At 32.1% G+C, this 17,394-nt stretch overlaps 1 protein-coding gene across 2 annotated transcripts; it reads right to left on the reverse strand.

Annotated features, from left to right (window-relative positions):
• Nucleotides 1-540: 540 nt before the first annotated feature.
• On the reverse strand, nt 541-11,603 carry LOC107858856 (B2 protein). Of its 2 annotated transcripts, none has more exons than XM_047406576.1 (6): nt 11,454-11,602; nt 9,666-10,263; nt 9,099-9,199; nt 8,352-8,435; nt 8,159-8,269; nt 541-938 (listed from the first exon to the last, which is right to left on the reverse strand). In XM_047406576.1, exons 2-6 carry the CDS (start codon nt 10,222-10,224, stop codon nt 873-875), a joined length of 921 nt encoding a protein of 306 aa, XP_047262532.1. In that variant the 5' UTR covers nt 10,225-10,263; nt 11,454-11,602; the 3' UTR covers nt 541-872. The 2 variants fall into 2 exon arrangements, with proteins under 2 accessions (XP_047262532.1, XP_016559144.2); XM_016703658.2 differs by lacking the exon at nt 541-938 and adding an exon at nt 7,743-8,055 and having other exon boundaries at nt 11,454-11,603.
• Nucleotides 11,604-17,394: the final 5,791 nt, after the last annotated feature.

Consider the following 17,394-nt stretch of genomic DNA (forward strand, 5'->3'; position numbering starts at 1 on the left):
ACTGAAAAAAATCGAAAGAACCGACTAAAACCTAAATCGACAAAACCAAATTCATGTTGGTTTGATTTGCTTTATAGTTCTAATAAACCGACATGATTGGTTTAATTTTTTTTTAATAAAAAAAACAAACCAACCCGACATATGTACACCTCTAGCAGCAACCCTTCAACCCCCCCCCCCCCCTTTTCTCCAAGCCACCTTTCAGCCATCCCCCCACCCCCTCACCAGTTCCCCCCACCCTCTACCAGTTCCCTACTTTCCCTATCCCTTTTTCCACACCATAACAGAGAAAATGCAAAACACACAGTGACGGCTCTCCCCCATTTCCATTCACAATATACACATACACACAACCTCACAATCAAGGGATATACACTTTATCATCAACTTCACCCATTTATTCTCCATCGCCGCCACAGCTGCCGACGATGATAACGACCCAATTTTCATTCAAAATTCAATTTTTTCAATTGTATCAGCTCCAAAATCTTTCGCAAAATACCAAAATTCACTAAAAACAAATAAAATTCAGCAAATTCAATCAAAACTCAACTCTAATTTTCATTCAAAATTTAATTTTTTTCAACTATATAAATTCAAAAAACCTCTCATAAAACTCCAAATTTCACACAAATAAACTGAAAAATATACGAAAGTGAGCATATCCGATCAGATCTCAATATAATCAATCTTAATTTCACCGAAAAAAATCTCACCAACCGCAATTTTTTTCTCTATAATTCAATTTTTTTTTTAGAGTAGAACGAAGGAAAGAATCAAAAGTAAGCTTTTATCAATGATGAATAATGCTCTTTCATCAGATGTCCAAGAAAACCTTGTGAGGGTAAACCCTCTTCAAGGAGTTTTCACGATCAAAGGCAGTGATCATTCTCCATTCTTCTCCAAGCCACAGTCGCTGCATAAGATTTTGGTTGAAACTGCAGAGATTTCATAATGTTATTAATTTGTCAGGGAAGTTCTTTTCATAGCGAAAAGGCATAATACATAAATATGACCCTAAACTTGACACCAAATTATAACTTTAACCTTAAACTTTGATAGTGCACAAATATGACCTTTAACTATTCAAAACTGCATAAATATGACCTCCGATCCTATGTGGCAAAACGCGTGTTGTACACGCAAAACTGGGTGCGTCGGGCTAAAAATTTGAGCGTTCCAATAGTAAAAAAAAAAAGATAAAATGACTATTATGCCCTTACTAATTCCTTTTTGTATTTTTAAATGAATTTTCACTATTATTTTTTCATTATTTTCAACTCAAAAATGAAACTATACTAATAATAAATAAAAAAATTATATTTTTAATAAAACGTTATTAAATTAAATTTATTAAATTAATGCTATTAAATTAACGTTATTAAAATATTATTAAATTAACGTTATTAAAACGTAATTAAATTCACGTTACTAAAACGTTATTAAAGGCAATAGTAGTAGTTTATTAAATTAATGTTACTAATAAAAGGTTATTAAGGACAATAGTAGTAGTATATTAAATTAACGTTATTATATTAACGTTATTAAATTAATGTTATTAAGGGCAGTAGTAGTAGTGTATTAAATTAACGTTATTAAAACGTTATTAAGATGAAAATTTTATTAAAATATTTTTATTATTATTATTATTAATAACAATAATAATAATAATAATAATAATAATAATTAGTCACAGTAATAGTAGTGGTATATTGATAGAAGCAATAGTAGTACGTAATATGTAGAAATAGTAGCAGTAGTATAATAATAATAATAATAATAATAATAATAATAATAATATGGAATATTGACGGATTATCTGATCGACAAATCTCTATTCTTATCCATCGTATGTCCATGTATGCTACAATTGCCACAGCCACTGCTTCGCCAGAAAATCGGGTCAATCGCACCGACCCAACAATTTGTAAAATGATTGTTGCGGGATTTACTGGTCAACTTCGCGGCTGGTGGGATAATCTCTTGAACGATGAAAAACGCGAGGCTATTTTTAATGCTACCAATGATAATCCCGGGAAAGATAATCTAGGACGACCTCTTCAGGCAGGACGTTCGGATGCTGTCTATACCCTTATGCTTAAGATTATTGAACATTTCGGAGGAAGATTTACTAATCAATATGAAAATATTAGGACCCTTCTTAATGGTTTAAAATGTAAACACTTAGGCGAATTTAGATGGTATAAAGATACCTTTCTTAGTAGGGTTATGGATTTACCCGAAAGTAAATATGACCATTGGAAAGCTAAATTCATTGATGACCTTCCACCTTTATTTGCTGAAAGAGTTAGAAAATCTCTTAGAGGATCTTATGGAGAAGTCCAGTATTCAGAAAAAACTTATGGTCAGCTTATTGTAGCTTGTACTCAAGAAGGCTTAGCCCTTTGCAACGAGTTGAAATTAGCTAGACAGATTAAGCTTGATAAAATCAGAGAAAAATCCCAATTAGGAGACTTTTGTGAGAAATTTGGTATGGATAAACCCTTCGTACGAAAACCCCAAAGATATTCCAAGCCTAATAAATCCTATAGAAATAGACGTTCTAGGCATCGAACCAAGGAAGAACGTGAAACTAGAAAATCCTTTCGTAAGTCTACCAGATTCACGAAAAATAGATCCAAAAGAGAATTAGCCAAAATTAAATGCTATAAGTGTAACCAGTATTATCATTAATAAAGGAGAGAGAGAGAGTTTTCACGCTGATATTCCCCGTATGTCTACTGCATATTATCCACGCCCAACTCCTCAAGATATTCTGATAGAGGAAAGGGAATGGAATTAGACGAATACTTCATAAATGGCTTCTCCACTATAAGAAGTATTCGTCTGATTCCATTCCCTTTCCTCTATCAGAACATCCTGAGGAGTTGGGCGTGGATAATATGCAGTAGACATACGGGGAATATCAGCGTATTTCTTTCCTGGTTGTTTTTTAATCATACCTTTCAACTTATTTAGCTCGGAAGAGATTACATCGCCAGTAGTTTGAGTAGACTCAATATTATCAGCAAAATTAGACTCAAGATTTTGTACAAAATCATCAGAAATATTAAGAGGTTGAATGTTTAAATGAGAGAATTTTTTATCTAAGAGTTTCTCTAATTGGTCTAATTGAGAAACCTTTTCAAATCCTTCTATTTCAGGAGGTCTTTGAATACAAGGTTTTGATAAAATATATCCTTCTTCATCAGTGATTTTGGAAGTAGAAGGAATGTTAGAGGAATTCATCTGGATGCTAAGTTTGTTAACTAACTCAATTAATTCGTCAAGTTTTTTTATCAAGAGAGGAAATGTGTTCTCCTAAAACCTTAACATAAAGACTCAAATAATTATTTTGGGCGATAAGGTTATTTATTTCAAAAACAGTAATTTTTCCCACATCTTCATTGACAAACTTTTGAAAAGCAGAAAAAGTCATGCCAGTATTATTGGGCAATATAAAGAAAGACTGAGGAGGATAGAGTGCTTGAGTAATTGTGCCATCAGAATTTTGATAAGATCTTTCGATTATTTTGACATATGACTGTAAATATGCAGACATGAACCATGGTACAAAGAAAATAATTTTATTATGTAAAGCACAAATTTCATAGAATTCTTCTAAAATATTTCGTAATTCATCAGGAGTATAAGTTTCAAAAAATCATGTTCTAAAGGTTTTCTATTTTTCAGAGAAAAATTCTTTCTGAATATATTTTCTTGCCTGAGAACCAGGACTAAAATCAATAAGTTGTGTCATCATGGTTAAACAGAATTGATGTCAAAATCCATTTCAGATGGGGTAGGATTTTCATTATCAAAATCTTGAACTATATTAGTTTTTGAGTTGATTTTTATCTTTTCTACACCTTTAGGTGTAATATGCGAATCTGCAGAATTAATAGTATGCAAAGATGCTGCTCGATTCCTAGCTGGACCATACTGAGGTTCTATAGGAGAAATATGATGAATAGAAGGAAGTCTTCGTGGTATTGAGAAAGAATTTCTATAGACTGGGGGATTACTATCAAATTGTAGACAAATTCGTCCATCTGGATTTTGAGTTACTTGTGTTAACTCTGAATTAGTCACATCGTCCGCCAATTGTTTTGGGGAAGTGACTGAATTTAAAATCCATGTTTGGGGGAAATCAATATCATCCCATCTAATAGGTCTTCGGGTAGTGACCCTAGATTTTATAAAATTAGTTTCAATAAGCATAGTGCAATCAGAATTATCATCAATTAACTTACATCGAGGATTTATCCAAAATTAAATGCTATAAGTGTAACCAGTATGGTCATATAGCTCCAAACTACAAATTACAAAAACTCAAGTCCTTAGGACTTTCTGAAGAAGTTCATGACCAAGTCTATAATTTATTATACACCTCTGCTTCCGAATCTGATTCTACTTCTGAAGATGATTTTGAATTACCCAATTTTGATAGTGAGCTCGATCAGGTTAATAAATGTAATGACTGTGATAATGATGTTTGCAATTGTGATGAAATGATGTATAAACTTCAAGCGCAATTCGAAGACCTTGATTTAAATGTTCAAACTCTTACTGCTGAAAATGTTCTCGAATTACTAAAAGAAGTTACTGATGAAAAACTGCGTGAAAAAATCCTTAATTTTGCTACTCAAAAAACTTCTGCTAATACTAGTATTTCTAAAGATAACTCTTTTGATACTCATCACATGTCTTATTCCTTAGCCGAAGTTAATCGACGTCTTGCGTTGAGTAAAACCCCAGGTAGAGATACTACCTTTAATGATCTAAAAATCGAAGTTGAACAATTGAAGAGGGAAATTGTTTCCTTAAAACAAAATCAGATGATCTCCGATCATAGAATTTCGAAAATTGAAGAAAAAATTATTGAAATCCCTGAAACTTCTTTTACCTCAAAAGGAAAAGATAAGGATTTGGAATACTCTGAAAATAATGAAATTGATAAACTTAGTCCAACAGAAGATTTGAAAAGAGATTATTTCTTGGGGATGATGCAAATAGTTACAGCTCATAAATGGTATATAAATTGCACTATTTTGATAAATAAGAAATTTTCTGTTACTAATGTTGCTATGATTGATAGTGGTGCTGATGTTAGTTGTATTCAAGAAGGACTAATTCCAACCAGGTATTTTGAAAAAACTACTCACATAGTAAAATCTGCATCTGGTCACACTCTTGATATCAACTATAAATTACCAAATACTCATATATGTCCGGCTAAAAAATTTTCTTATATCTATGTTGAAGATCTAACTTCGCTGACATGTTAACTATAAAAGCTCCAGACTCTATCAAAATATAAAAGAGTCTTTTTAATTTCTTGACTTGGTTCCAAAATGGAGGTACAGTCGAGTTCAATACACTTATGTTAACCTTGTCTCTGTGACGCCATCTAGTAAGTTGTGCCTCTCTAGCCCGTATTGTTGAGAAAAGGGCGTATTTCCGCACAATTAGAACTTCTAGACACACAGGTTCAACATAAGGTTATTAAATCTCTGACAGGCCCCATGTTTGGGTAAAAGAGTCCATACAGTCATAAAACTACTTAAGATTCTTTTCTATTTCGGTTAGTGCTTTGGTTCGGTCTTCCGACTTAGGCTTAATCCGATATTATTATATGGTCTGGTAGGCTGAGTGGCATACCTCAGCCTAAGAGATCCTGTATATGGTATCAGAGCCTGTGAATTTTCATAGTAAATATGTTAAGTGAGGTGAAGATTTTTAGCATAGATATAAGACTCTTATAACTATGGATATGGAGAAGTTAGTACTATAATAATAATAATAATAATAATAATAATAATAATAATAATAATAATAATAATAATAATAATAATAATAATAATAATAATAATAAGCAAAACGGCGTCGTTTTAACTTATAGAAGCAAAACGACGTCGTTTTAATTTTCAGATCAAAAGTTCTCCCAGTTAGCCCTTTTAATGACTTGGCACCATATGATTGGATTAGATATCCACGTAGGCGCAAGTGAAACTCACGCATAGAGGTTGCAAAATCGAAGGTCATATTTGTTCAGGTTTTGAATAGTTAAAGGTCTTATTTGTGCACTATCAAGGTTTAAGATCAAAGTTATAATTTGATGTCAAGTTTAGGATCATATTTATTTATGTATTATGCCTTGCGAGAATGGCTTCATTGATTCTTGTGGAGGCTATAGAATCCATGAGATAGTTGGTTGTACAGAAGAGGAGAATGACTCGGTGTGTTTTATATCAATTTGGAATATACAAGTTTATATTTTATATTTTTATTTCTATTTCAATATTTAACTTATTATGTGACATTAAAAATGACGTAAAATCTAATGTAATTATTTAAAAATGAAGTGGAAGCTGATGTGGAGGCGGTTGTGTTACACACACTAAAATAAGGTTTAAAATATTGCTTTTTAATGGGTTCAAGGGTCCAGATGACAAACATGTAAGTAGGAGTATCCACATTATAAAACGGATATAGTACAAGGGTCCACCGAACTATTTTGCCTAAAAATACACATTCTTTTTAAACAACCAAAAGTGAAAATAGATGGAACGATCATCTTTGAAATTAGAGCTGCAGCCCATCCGGATTAGCCCACACGGGTTTTAAAGTTTGACGGGCCAGGCTGAGCTGACCCATCAACATGACGGATCAGAAAATAGCAAGCTCAATCCGTCACACTTTGGACTGCGGGGCTCCACGACCCAGCCTACTTTTTAAAATAATTTATTTTTATAATCTTGATTTAAATTTTAAATTGTTAATTACATAAATATTTACAACATAATATTACATGAAGTAGTTTTGTTAATCAAGTCTCAAATTTACAATAAAAACCTAATAATCTGTGAAATTAAATAACTTTTGATACCAAATAGAGATGTTGAAAAACAAACGAAATTGTTAATGAGTAATAATATAACTAGTTAAATAGCAATATTAACCTAATTTTGTTTTAATTGATCACAATAAAACACAAAGAAATATCAATATTTAGTCCATTAAAAGTGAAAATGAATTCCTAAAAAAAACTCACATGACACTTATGGATACATCGCCACATCATCTTCATCAAACATATTTAATTCCTTAAAAAATTTAGTATTTTATTTTTTATTATTTAAATATTTTATAAACATATTTAATATTTAAATATCTATGATGGTTCAAATAGACTTCGAGTTTGGATTCTTTTTTTATTCTTAGTAGTCTATTTTATTTGTTAATCATTTTTTGTTTGGCAGACGGGTCAGCCCAACCCATATTGCTCAAGCTCCACGGGCCAACGGACTTATACAGGCCAAGCTAAAAAAAATCCTGTTCTTAAATGGGTTGCAAAAATCATAACCCAACCCTAATAATTTGTGGGTTGTGCTGGGCCGGCTGATCCAACAAGCCTGGTCCATAGTGACGGTTCTATTTAAAATGGAAGGCTTTTTTTGAATAACGAGTTATATCCTAGCTTTCATCTTTCCTCGGTGTATGTCTTACTATTGAGGAACCAAGAAGAGAGTGTCTTTGCTATGATCTTACACCATCTGTGTTTATGTAATGAGCAAGAGATGTTCTAAAATAAGGAAGTTCTTAGGTGGTGCAGTTTCACCATTAAATTTAACACCTTTGTGCACCAAAGAAAAAGAGGAGAAACGACAGTTTACTAGTTAACAAATTGGACGAACCAGAGTTGCAAAATGCATTGCAGATATGACAAAAGACATTCAATCTTCACCCAATAATTACTTCTCAAGTTTATTATAAGATTATAAGACTGAATTTTGGGAAGCTTATATTCAAGCATCTCCAGAGAAAATCTCACTTCATAGGCTAAACTAGCCAACCCTACTATTCAGAACCTCTCTCAGCCAGACTTTACACCGAAGCTTGCGCTTTGGAAATCTGTGGAGAACGCGTTTCTGACACAGTGAAAAGCACTACAAAACTACAACATTCATGAGTTTATGATATGCCAATCAATCCATGACTTCAGACTGGAGCTTATTCATCGGCTTTTTCACAGAGATCAAGCAAGTCCAAAGTCTGTAAAACCAATGAGGTGCAACTTATTAGGCGTTGCCAACACTCTAATCTGGCCACAATACTTGCGTAAGGACTCAAAACTACAAATAAGTTCTCATCTTACCTCGGGCACAGAGAGCTCAAGACGGAATTTGGGTCCATCATAGTGATGCAAAACTGGTCTAAAAGCATCTTCCTCCAAAGGCTTACCAAGTTTCCTAACACGGATCCTCACCTAAATGTTAAGTATACAAAACTGATAAGTAAAACAAATTCTTGAAATAACTATAGAGAAATAAACAGTAACTCACGATTACCTGAGCAGGGAACCTCGACTCTCCTTTACACTTTTTATCTTCCCAAGCAGTTGGATCAATGTTAGAACCTCCAAAACTTGCCGCCTGCCCAAAAATTAGTTAAAGAGATGGTCTTAGTGGAGATTCATCGTGCTGTTGATGACACATCAACAGATAATTGGATTTGAATGATATCATACTTGTCCTAATATCTCTGTTTTTGCATAAAACAACTATAGCAGGAAAAATGTGCCCTTTAGAGAAACTACCTTAAAAAGGAAGCTAATAATGCTTGGAACTAATTTTGATATGTATGAGAGTATGAGTATTAACTCAGGGCAGAAGAAAAAAGAATTGTGAATCCCTCACCAATATAACTGCATGTCAATGCTTCAAACTAACCACGGAAGATAACAAAGTCCTAACATTAAAATTAAGAGAAAAAAGAACTAAAGAATAGTGTCTCTTTTATGAAGAGAAATTATATGATAATCTATGTTGCTCAGACACTTCAAAAAAGTCAACAGGTGCATGTTGGATTCTCCAAAAGTAGTGTATTTTTGGAGAATCCGACACGGGTGTGGCATCAAATGTGAAGAGTCTGTGCAACTTATATGATAATCAAAACAACCAAATACATGTCTAAATGTGTCTTTGTTTGTGCAATATCTTATGGTCTTTGACCATCCTTTCGTTATAAGGATGTGAACAAGCAGATGTTATCATGATTTTGGAGCACACCGGTAAAAACAACATTGTTGGACAGACCTCGAAGATACCATGCAACTGGTGAGTAGTGTAATTGTAGAGAAACAATGGTAACCCTGGTGTTATTGCCCTCACAGAATCTTTGTACCTTGGAGGTAGACCTGCAAAAGAGCGATTGCAGTTGAGACTTGAAAGGTGACAAAACAACAAATATAAATAATCTCACGTCTTTTCTGTCTCTCTCGCAAAACAACTCAAACTCTGGTCCCGCTAAAAGTAAAAATGTCAAAGCATGTAAAATACATAGAGACTGTCATAGCAACGTTCCAAGTATTATAAAATTAGGATCTAAAATAGTTTTTTTTTCTCTCTCGTTGAGTGATTCAAACTTTGATCAGCCACCAATGGTAAAATGTCAAAGCATGTAAAATGCATAAATAGTGACAAGTAAAGCAAAGGACAAGAGTTCTCTTAGATTGCTACATTTTCTTCTAACCACATGTTTGCATATGGAATAAAGAATGTTTATAACCAAATGTATACAAGGGATTAATTCCACACTCTCTTGTGCCAAACAAACAAATCCACATAGTAGAAAGATAATTAAAAGATGATAGAAAAAATTACCAAACAGCTGGCGTTTTAAGTCTTCCTGCATCGTATCATTGTTGCAAACAAATATATACCCACCAAGAACCTCATTCCTGGGCAGTGTCTCAGCAGCAGGCAAAGTCTTAAACCTTTTGTCAGCAGCATTATTCCCATTGATGCCCTCAGTGTTGTTGTTATTGCCATAGTTGCAAGGTTCATTCGTGTGGTTGCTACTGAACTTGCTAAATGACATATTCCCCAAGCTGTTGACATTGGGTTTCAGACAAACAGAATTCATGTTGTAAATGCCATTCCTGATGGAACTCTTGGTCATATTCTCAGTTAACTTGGTATCAAAATTCAACATGTTGAAGTTTAGGTTTTCCCACTTGTTATCTTCCTGTAAACCAAGATAATCCCTGGACCTAATTTCAGCTGAGCCTTTTGAAAGGTCAAGGTTACTCCTCCGCTCTCCCTTGGACCTTATCTGCTCAGCCAATTTTATAGCAGCCGTTGTCCATGTATGCTCTTCCGATACTTTTGATTGTCCTCGAAGCTCATCCCCAAATTGCCAATAGCTGTTTATATTCTCCATGTTGCAGAATCGGACAATTTAACTAAACACCTCCAAAATCTACATGGCATATGTTTTAGCAGAACAGCATCAGATGAAAAGCACTAATAAGTAAGTCCTATCACCAAATTTCAGGCTATATTCTAAAAGTCATAGAAAAAAAGGAGTTAAACTCAAGCACAACATAGTATAAGATACTCCCTCTTTCCCAATTTATGCAGGTATAATATTTTGGCATGCGTCCCAAAACAAATGTCATACTTCCTCATTTAGAGATAGTTTGACTTTAAACTACCCGTTTTACGATTTATAGCCACACAAATGTCTATTAACTTAAGAGTATTTTAGATCAACAAGTTCCAAATTTAAAAAAGGGCAGCCCGGTGCACTAAAGCTTCCGCTATGCGCAGGACCCAAGGAAAGGCTCCACCACAAGGATGTACACACCTTGCCTTGCATTTCTGCCAGAGGTTGTTACCAAGGCTTGAACCCGTGACCTCCTGGTCACATGGCAGCAACTTAACCACTTACTCCAAGGCTCCCCCTCAAGTTTCGAATTTACTCTTTCTTAAATTTTGCATCTAGTCAAACGCTACCACATAAATAGTGACAGAAGGAGAAAACTTGACTGAAATACCACTTGAATTACATTATAGATGAGCTAATACAGACAACAATATCAGCATCAAAGTGTCAAGAGTAGTGATTTAAGAAGTTGGGAGCAGTAAAAGCTTGCTGAAAATAAACAAATTACGGCAAATAAAGCCGACATACATGATGCGAGAATCAAACAGGGAGGGGGGAGGAATTAAGAGGAATCTTAACAGAGAATACTCAAATTGTGTTAATAGCAGCTTCCTTAAGAAAACTAATAACAACAAAAAATAATCCAGTCCATACATTGACAGGAGAAAAGTTCAAGTACTACGGATCCGATGAATCACATATGAAATCACCAAATTGGAAATGCAGCAATATGCAACTTACTTTTAACTTAACACAGAAATAAACAGGCGCAGAGCTAGAAAGTGACACACAAATTCAGCCAAACCAGTACATATACAAAAAAATCTCACTAATGTCGTTAATCTATAAGCCAGAACTCATAAATTTCAAATACTGACTCCGCGCACTCATTAAAATTTGAGTAGCAGATCAATAAAAATTATTCTTCAATCACAATAATTAACCCTACAATTTGAAATCCATAGCTAAAGCATAAAGCTGCAGAGCAAAAGAAAGAAATTCACCTTTTTCTTGTGGAAGACACGACAGAAGAGAAGGTAGCACCAGTTCCAGGTATTTTGAAAAACTTCACACCTATTAATTTCAGCTGTCACAGCTTACACTTATATATTGTTACTTGTTTACTTTTAAATATTTAGGAAGGTTTGGCCCAAAAAAAATTATAGTATTAATATTTTAAACTAACTTTTTCCGTTATTTGAAATTTATGTAAATTTTGAATTTTGAATTTTTCATGATTTCAAATTTTAAAATAGCTTATATTACCTCTATTTCAATTTGTTTAACATATTTTCACTTAACAAGATATTTAAAAAAAAAAATTGAATTGTGAGGTTTTAAATTAAAGTAAATCAAATAAATTAAAGATAAGTCAAATGTATCAAGATTGTTTTAATTTTATGATCTTAAATAGTGGAGAGTTGAAACTAAAAAATTATATAAAAAAGTGTCACTCTTATTTAAGCATACTTACTCCGTTTCATATTAATTGGTCTTCTTGCTAAAAATATATGTTTCATTTTAGTTGTTCAAGTTCTAAAATCAAGAGAAGTTTATTATGTTTTTTTCAATATTACCTCTATCATTAAATGATATGTAAAGTGTATATAATTAAATTTATATTTTCAATGTATGATTAATAGGGTTACTTTAATCAAATAAACTTCAATTAAATACTCTCTCCATTTCAAATTACCCGCCTCAAATTGAGATGACACATTGATTAAGAAAAATAATTAATAACATGGTTAGTTTACCATAATACTCCTATTAAATGATGTTTGTATTTTAATTTAATGAAAAAGTAATTAGTGCAAAGAGTAAAACATGAAAAAAAAATTCTCTTCTAATGAAAAAAGACAAGTAAAATGAGAAATCAAATTAGAAAATTTGGGATGGAGAAAGTATTTTCTTAAGGGAAGTACAAAGTCAATAAGGATCAACTAAAATACAACGAATAAAGTATTAAAAAGGAAAAGAAAAGTAGTACAATAAATTAAAACAAGAAGATTTAACTTACTTTTCAAACTAAAACTTGTATTCTATAAATTTAAACATAAATAGTTTAAATAAATTTTACATAAAATTATCAAACAAGATTTCTTTGCGACTTCAATTTCATGAATTTCAAATCAAAGTAAAAAAGTTTGAAATATGTGGCCAAATGACTACCTAAATTACATTTGTGGACACTAGATTTTCAAATTTATTAAACGATAAACCTACGCGCTTTGCGTGGTAGTCAATTCAGTTGTTTTTGACGATCGCTGGATTGATATAAGTTGTAATGCACAAGCTACCGGTGCAAATGTACATGGTAGTGGCTGTCGGTTCAGAAAATTACATTGCTATTACGAGTGACTTGTTTGTTTTTTCCTCTTGAAATGGGGTGGACAGTTGGTTTGTTCGATTTAATTATTTAATATTGATTTAATTTTTAAATTTTTTGAATGGCGAAAATGACAACAGTAATCAAATCGAAATAAATTCAATTTGGTTCAGTTTCAAAAAATTTGATCCAGTTATTTTGAATTTTTATTTTGATTTTAAAAATTAAAGTATTGAGTGTTTTTTTTGTAATATTTGATTTTGAAATATTGTACATTTATGTCAATTCTTCATGAAATACCATGCAAACATACTAATGATACAGGCATGTTGATGATATAGACACCTCAAGCAGCATAGTTGTTGCTTATTATATAAGACCTAAGAAAAGGAAAAAGTCATTTTTTTCCACCCCAAACTATACACGAAAATCTAGGTCACATTTAAACTATAGTAGTGACCTATTACACACCTAAACTATAAAAAAGTGAAACTATTACCTCCCCGCGACACCCATGCCCAAGTTCAATGAGTGGAGTGTACTCCGCTCGTTCCATGTCACTTTCCAGATCACTTTTCATGCCAAAAATAATTTTAAATATTATTTTTAAACAAAAAATTTCAAGTCATCTTCCTTACCCCATTCATCTCTCCCATCACCTCTAAAAGGGAACTTCACCAACAAATAAATACAGTAACAGAGCATCAAGCAAATCAAGATTCAAAGGCTTCTCAATAAGGATGTGTTGTGAGATAGATAGCGGCAAAGAAAAAAGTGAAGGTGACCGGAATTTTATTTTTCGACGAAAGCAAAAGTTTTTAATCGATACTTTTAGATCTTGGGATGAAATTACAAGGAAAAAGATTTGAGGAAGGTGTTTTTCTATGTGCTTTGGAGGTCAAAGAAATTTTGTTATACCGTGAACTTTCTAATAGAATTTTCCAGCAAAAATGTGATGAGTTTGGAGTGTATAAAGTCCACCATTCATGTGAAGGAATTTAACACGGCAAAAATGCGATGTAGTGATCTTGATTGCCGTGTTTAGTGCATCTGGAATTTTGTTTTATCCTTATGTAAATCTTGTGGTGCACCAACTATTTGTATTTTTTGGAGAAGTGGCTTATGTGTTGAAAGATGAAATTTTGCTGTGGCAGGTGCGGAAAGAGGAAGACAAAAGGGAAAAGGGAAGTTTCATTGTCAATTGTAAGACGCCATTAGAATTTAATAGTGTTGTAGGTGCAAATTTGTGGTGGTTTTTGTAACTTTGGATGTTAACAATGGTGATATTGTGATTCCGATGACAATTTTAGTAGTGGATGTTGAATTTTATGGTGGTTGTTTGTGATACTAATGGTTGTATTATGATTCCGATAATGAAATCTATGGTGGATTCTTAAAATTATTATGGTGAAAATTTGAGTTTGATGATGACAGTGTCAATGGTGCTGGTGTAATGGTGATATTGGTGAAGAAGAAGCAATTGAAGAAGACGGGACCCATATATTAAAGTGAATAAATAAAAAAATATAATTTTATTAATATTTTTTCAATTGAAAAAAAATAAAAAATTATTAACATTTAGTTACAAATTCTTCAAACAAATGATCTTCAATTTTGATTTTGAAAGACAAATTTGAGAATTAGGGTTCTTAGTTTGGAGCCCCGAATTGGCTTAAATAGGAATTAAGATTCAATAGATCCATTGAAAATTAAAAGTGCTACAGTTTTAATGTTTTTAGCCATTTATTTTTGCTATTCAAAAGGCTGGACGCGTCTAAAACGAGTGTAAGAAACGCACCTTAGAATGGGTGTCACGAGGAGGTAATTGTTTCACTTTTTTATAGTTTAGGTGTGTAATAAGTCACTACTATAGTTTAGGTGTGACCTAGACTTTTCGTGTATAGTTTGGGGTGGAAATGATGACTTTTTCCCCTAAGAAAATATGGAAAGCAGCAATACCATAAGAATATGAAAGTTGTTGCTGCTCTCAATGTTATCCATCAGGTCATAGTACTACGAGTCTAATTTTTTTCTGAAAAATCAAAAATCAAACCGTTTAACCGAATTTCTAAAATTTGAAATCGAAATCAATCTGAAAAATTAAAAAATCGAAATCAAAATTAAATTTTGATTTGATTTTTTAATTTTTTTTTTGTTTGAACCAAAATATGTCCAGCCCAACTCAGAAAAGTCAATAAAACTTAAATATTTTTTTATATCTAGTATAAATGTATTTTTATCTCTCTACACTTGAAATATTTTTATATTTTCCATACTCATTTTTCTCTCAAATTCTATTCTTATCTCTTCTTCTTTTTTCTCTTTTTTATTTTTTATTGATTTTTTTCTTATTTTAATTCATTTGTCTCAACTTTTATTTTTCATTTTTTTCTTCTTCCTTTTTTTCTCAAATCTTATTTATTTTTTATTTCACAATCTTTATTTTTTTTGTTTTTTGTTCTTCTCTTTTTTTTTCTTAACCTTTATTTTTTTTTCTTCTTTTTTTCTCAATCTTTATTTTTTTAACCAATGCAAGAGTTATAGAACATCTCATAAATCGAAACACAATGTGGTATTGTCAACTCTTACCCATGGGATGTAATGAAAGTCTTTAGGTAAAGTTGTGCATCCTTGGCAAGATTTAGAGAACATCTCATAAATTAGGACACAATGTGCTAGTTTCAACTCTTACTCATAGGGCGTAACTTGTTGTTTGAAAGTCCTGGGCTAAGTCTTGCATCTAAAGCGAGAGTTATAGAACACCTCATAAATCAAGACACAATGTGGTAGTGTAAATTCTTGTTTGTGGGCATAACTTGTTATTCGAAAGTCATTGAGTTAAGTTTGGTCTCTAAGGCAAGAGTTATAGAACATTTCATAACTAAAAATACAACGTGGTAGTGTCAACTCTTGCCCGTGGAACGTAACTTGTTGTTTGAAAGTCTTTGAACTAAGCTTTGACTTTAAGGCAAAATTTATAAAACATCTCATAAATCAAGACACAATGTGATAGTCTAAACTCTTATCCATTGGGTGTAACTTGTTGTTTGGAAGAAATCGAAGAAAAAATAGAAAAAAGAAATAAAAGTTAAGGAAAATAAAAAAAAATTAAAAAAATTAAAATTATAGAAAACAAAAAAAAAGAAAAAGAAAAATATAGGAGTTGAGACTTGAGAGGAGAAAAGAAAAAAAATAAAGGTTGAGAAAACAGAAAAAAATGAAGAAATAGAAGACAAAATAAAGAATAAAATAAAAATAAGGTTGAGAAGATAAAAAATAAAAATAAAAATCAATGAAAAATAAAAAGGAGAAAAAAATATTTAGAAAAAGTTGAGAGGAGAAAATGAAAAAAAAAAAGTAGAGGTTGAGAAAAAACAAAAAAAATGAAAGAAATAAAAAGAAAATATAAAAATCAAAGTAACCTTTTTTTTTTTTTTTAGAAAAAATAGAAGTTGAAAGATAAATAATAAACTTAAATAGTTGAGGTATAGAGGGATAAATATGTATTTGTCCTATTAAAAAACTAGTTTTGTAGGATTTTTTTTACGGAAAAATAGAAAATTGTTATGAAATATAAAGGAAAGAAGGAAAAGAATAGAGTGTAATTCTTATTTCTCTCGAGGGATTTCTTGATGGGTTAATTACAATGAAGTAAAATCCTTTATTTATAGGGGAAAACTAACCTTGGTGTTTCTAACTTTTTTATAAATAGACAGTGAATATACATGGTAAAGTAAATATTCACTATATATGGTAATATATTTATAATCCTCCCCCTTGAATGTCTGATTGATAGATAATATGTCTCATTAAACCTTACTGGAAAAAACCTAGTGAAGGAAAAAAAGTACACATCTCTAACAATACACATATAGGCTGTCTCATTAAAAACATTACAAGGAACCCAGTGGGAAAAAACCTTGTAAAGGAAAAAGAGTACAGCGCGTATTAACTCCCCCAAATGATAACATCCTTGAGCTTTTGTATCCCGATCTTGTGCACCATCTTCTTAAAAGTTGCAATTGAATAAGACTTGGTGAATAAATCAGTCACATTGTCACTTGAATGAATCTGTTGTACGTTAATATCATCATTCTTTTGGAGCTCATGTATATTGAAAAGCTTTGATGAAGTGTGCTTCGTTGAAGCACTATCTACTTTTATGAATCCTCTCTTAAGTTGTGCTATGCATGTTGTATTATCTCCGTATAAAATTGTGGGTATATTATCACATTTTACACCATATTTTTCTCGAATGAGATATATCATGGATCTCAACCATACTCATTCTCGGCTTGCTTCATGAATAGCTATTATCTCAGCATGATTCGATGAAGTGGCTAGATAGATTGTTTTGTATATCTCCAAGATATGACAGTATCCCCACATGTGAACATATAGCTTATTTGAGATTGAGCTTTATACGGATTAGATAAGTACCCAACATCAGTATAACTAATAAGATCGGGACTACAATCTTTAGAATAAAATAAGCTCATATGTTTTATCACATTTTGATATCTCCTAGTAGGAGCAGAACTTATATACCTTGCAAACAAATTGATCGAAAAAGGCTATGTCATGCCTTGTAGTATTTGCAAGATACATTAGTGCAC

This window comes from Capsicum annuum, chromosome 2 (genome assembly GCF_002878395.1).
Source record: "Capsicum annuum cultivar UCD-10X-F1 chromosome 2, UCD10Xv1.1, whole genome shotgun sequence".
NCBI lineage: Eukaryota > Viridiplantae > Streptophyta > Magnoliopsida > Solanales > Solanaceae > Capsicum > Capsicum annuum.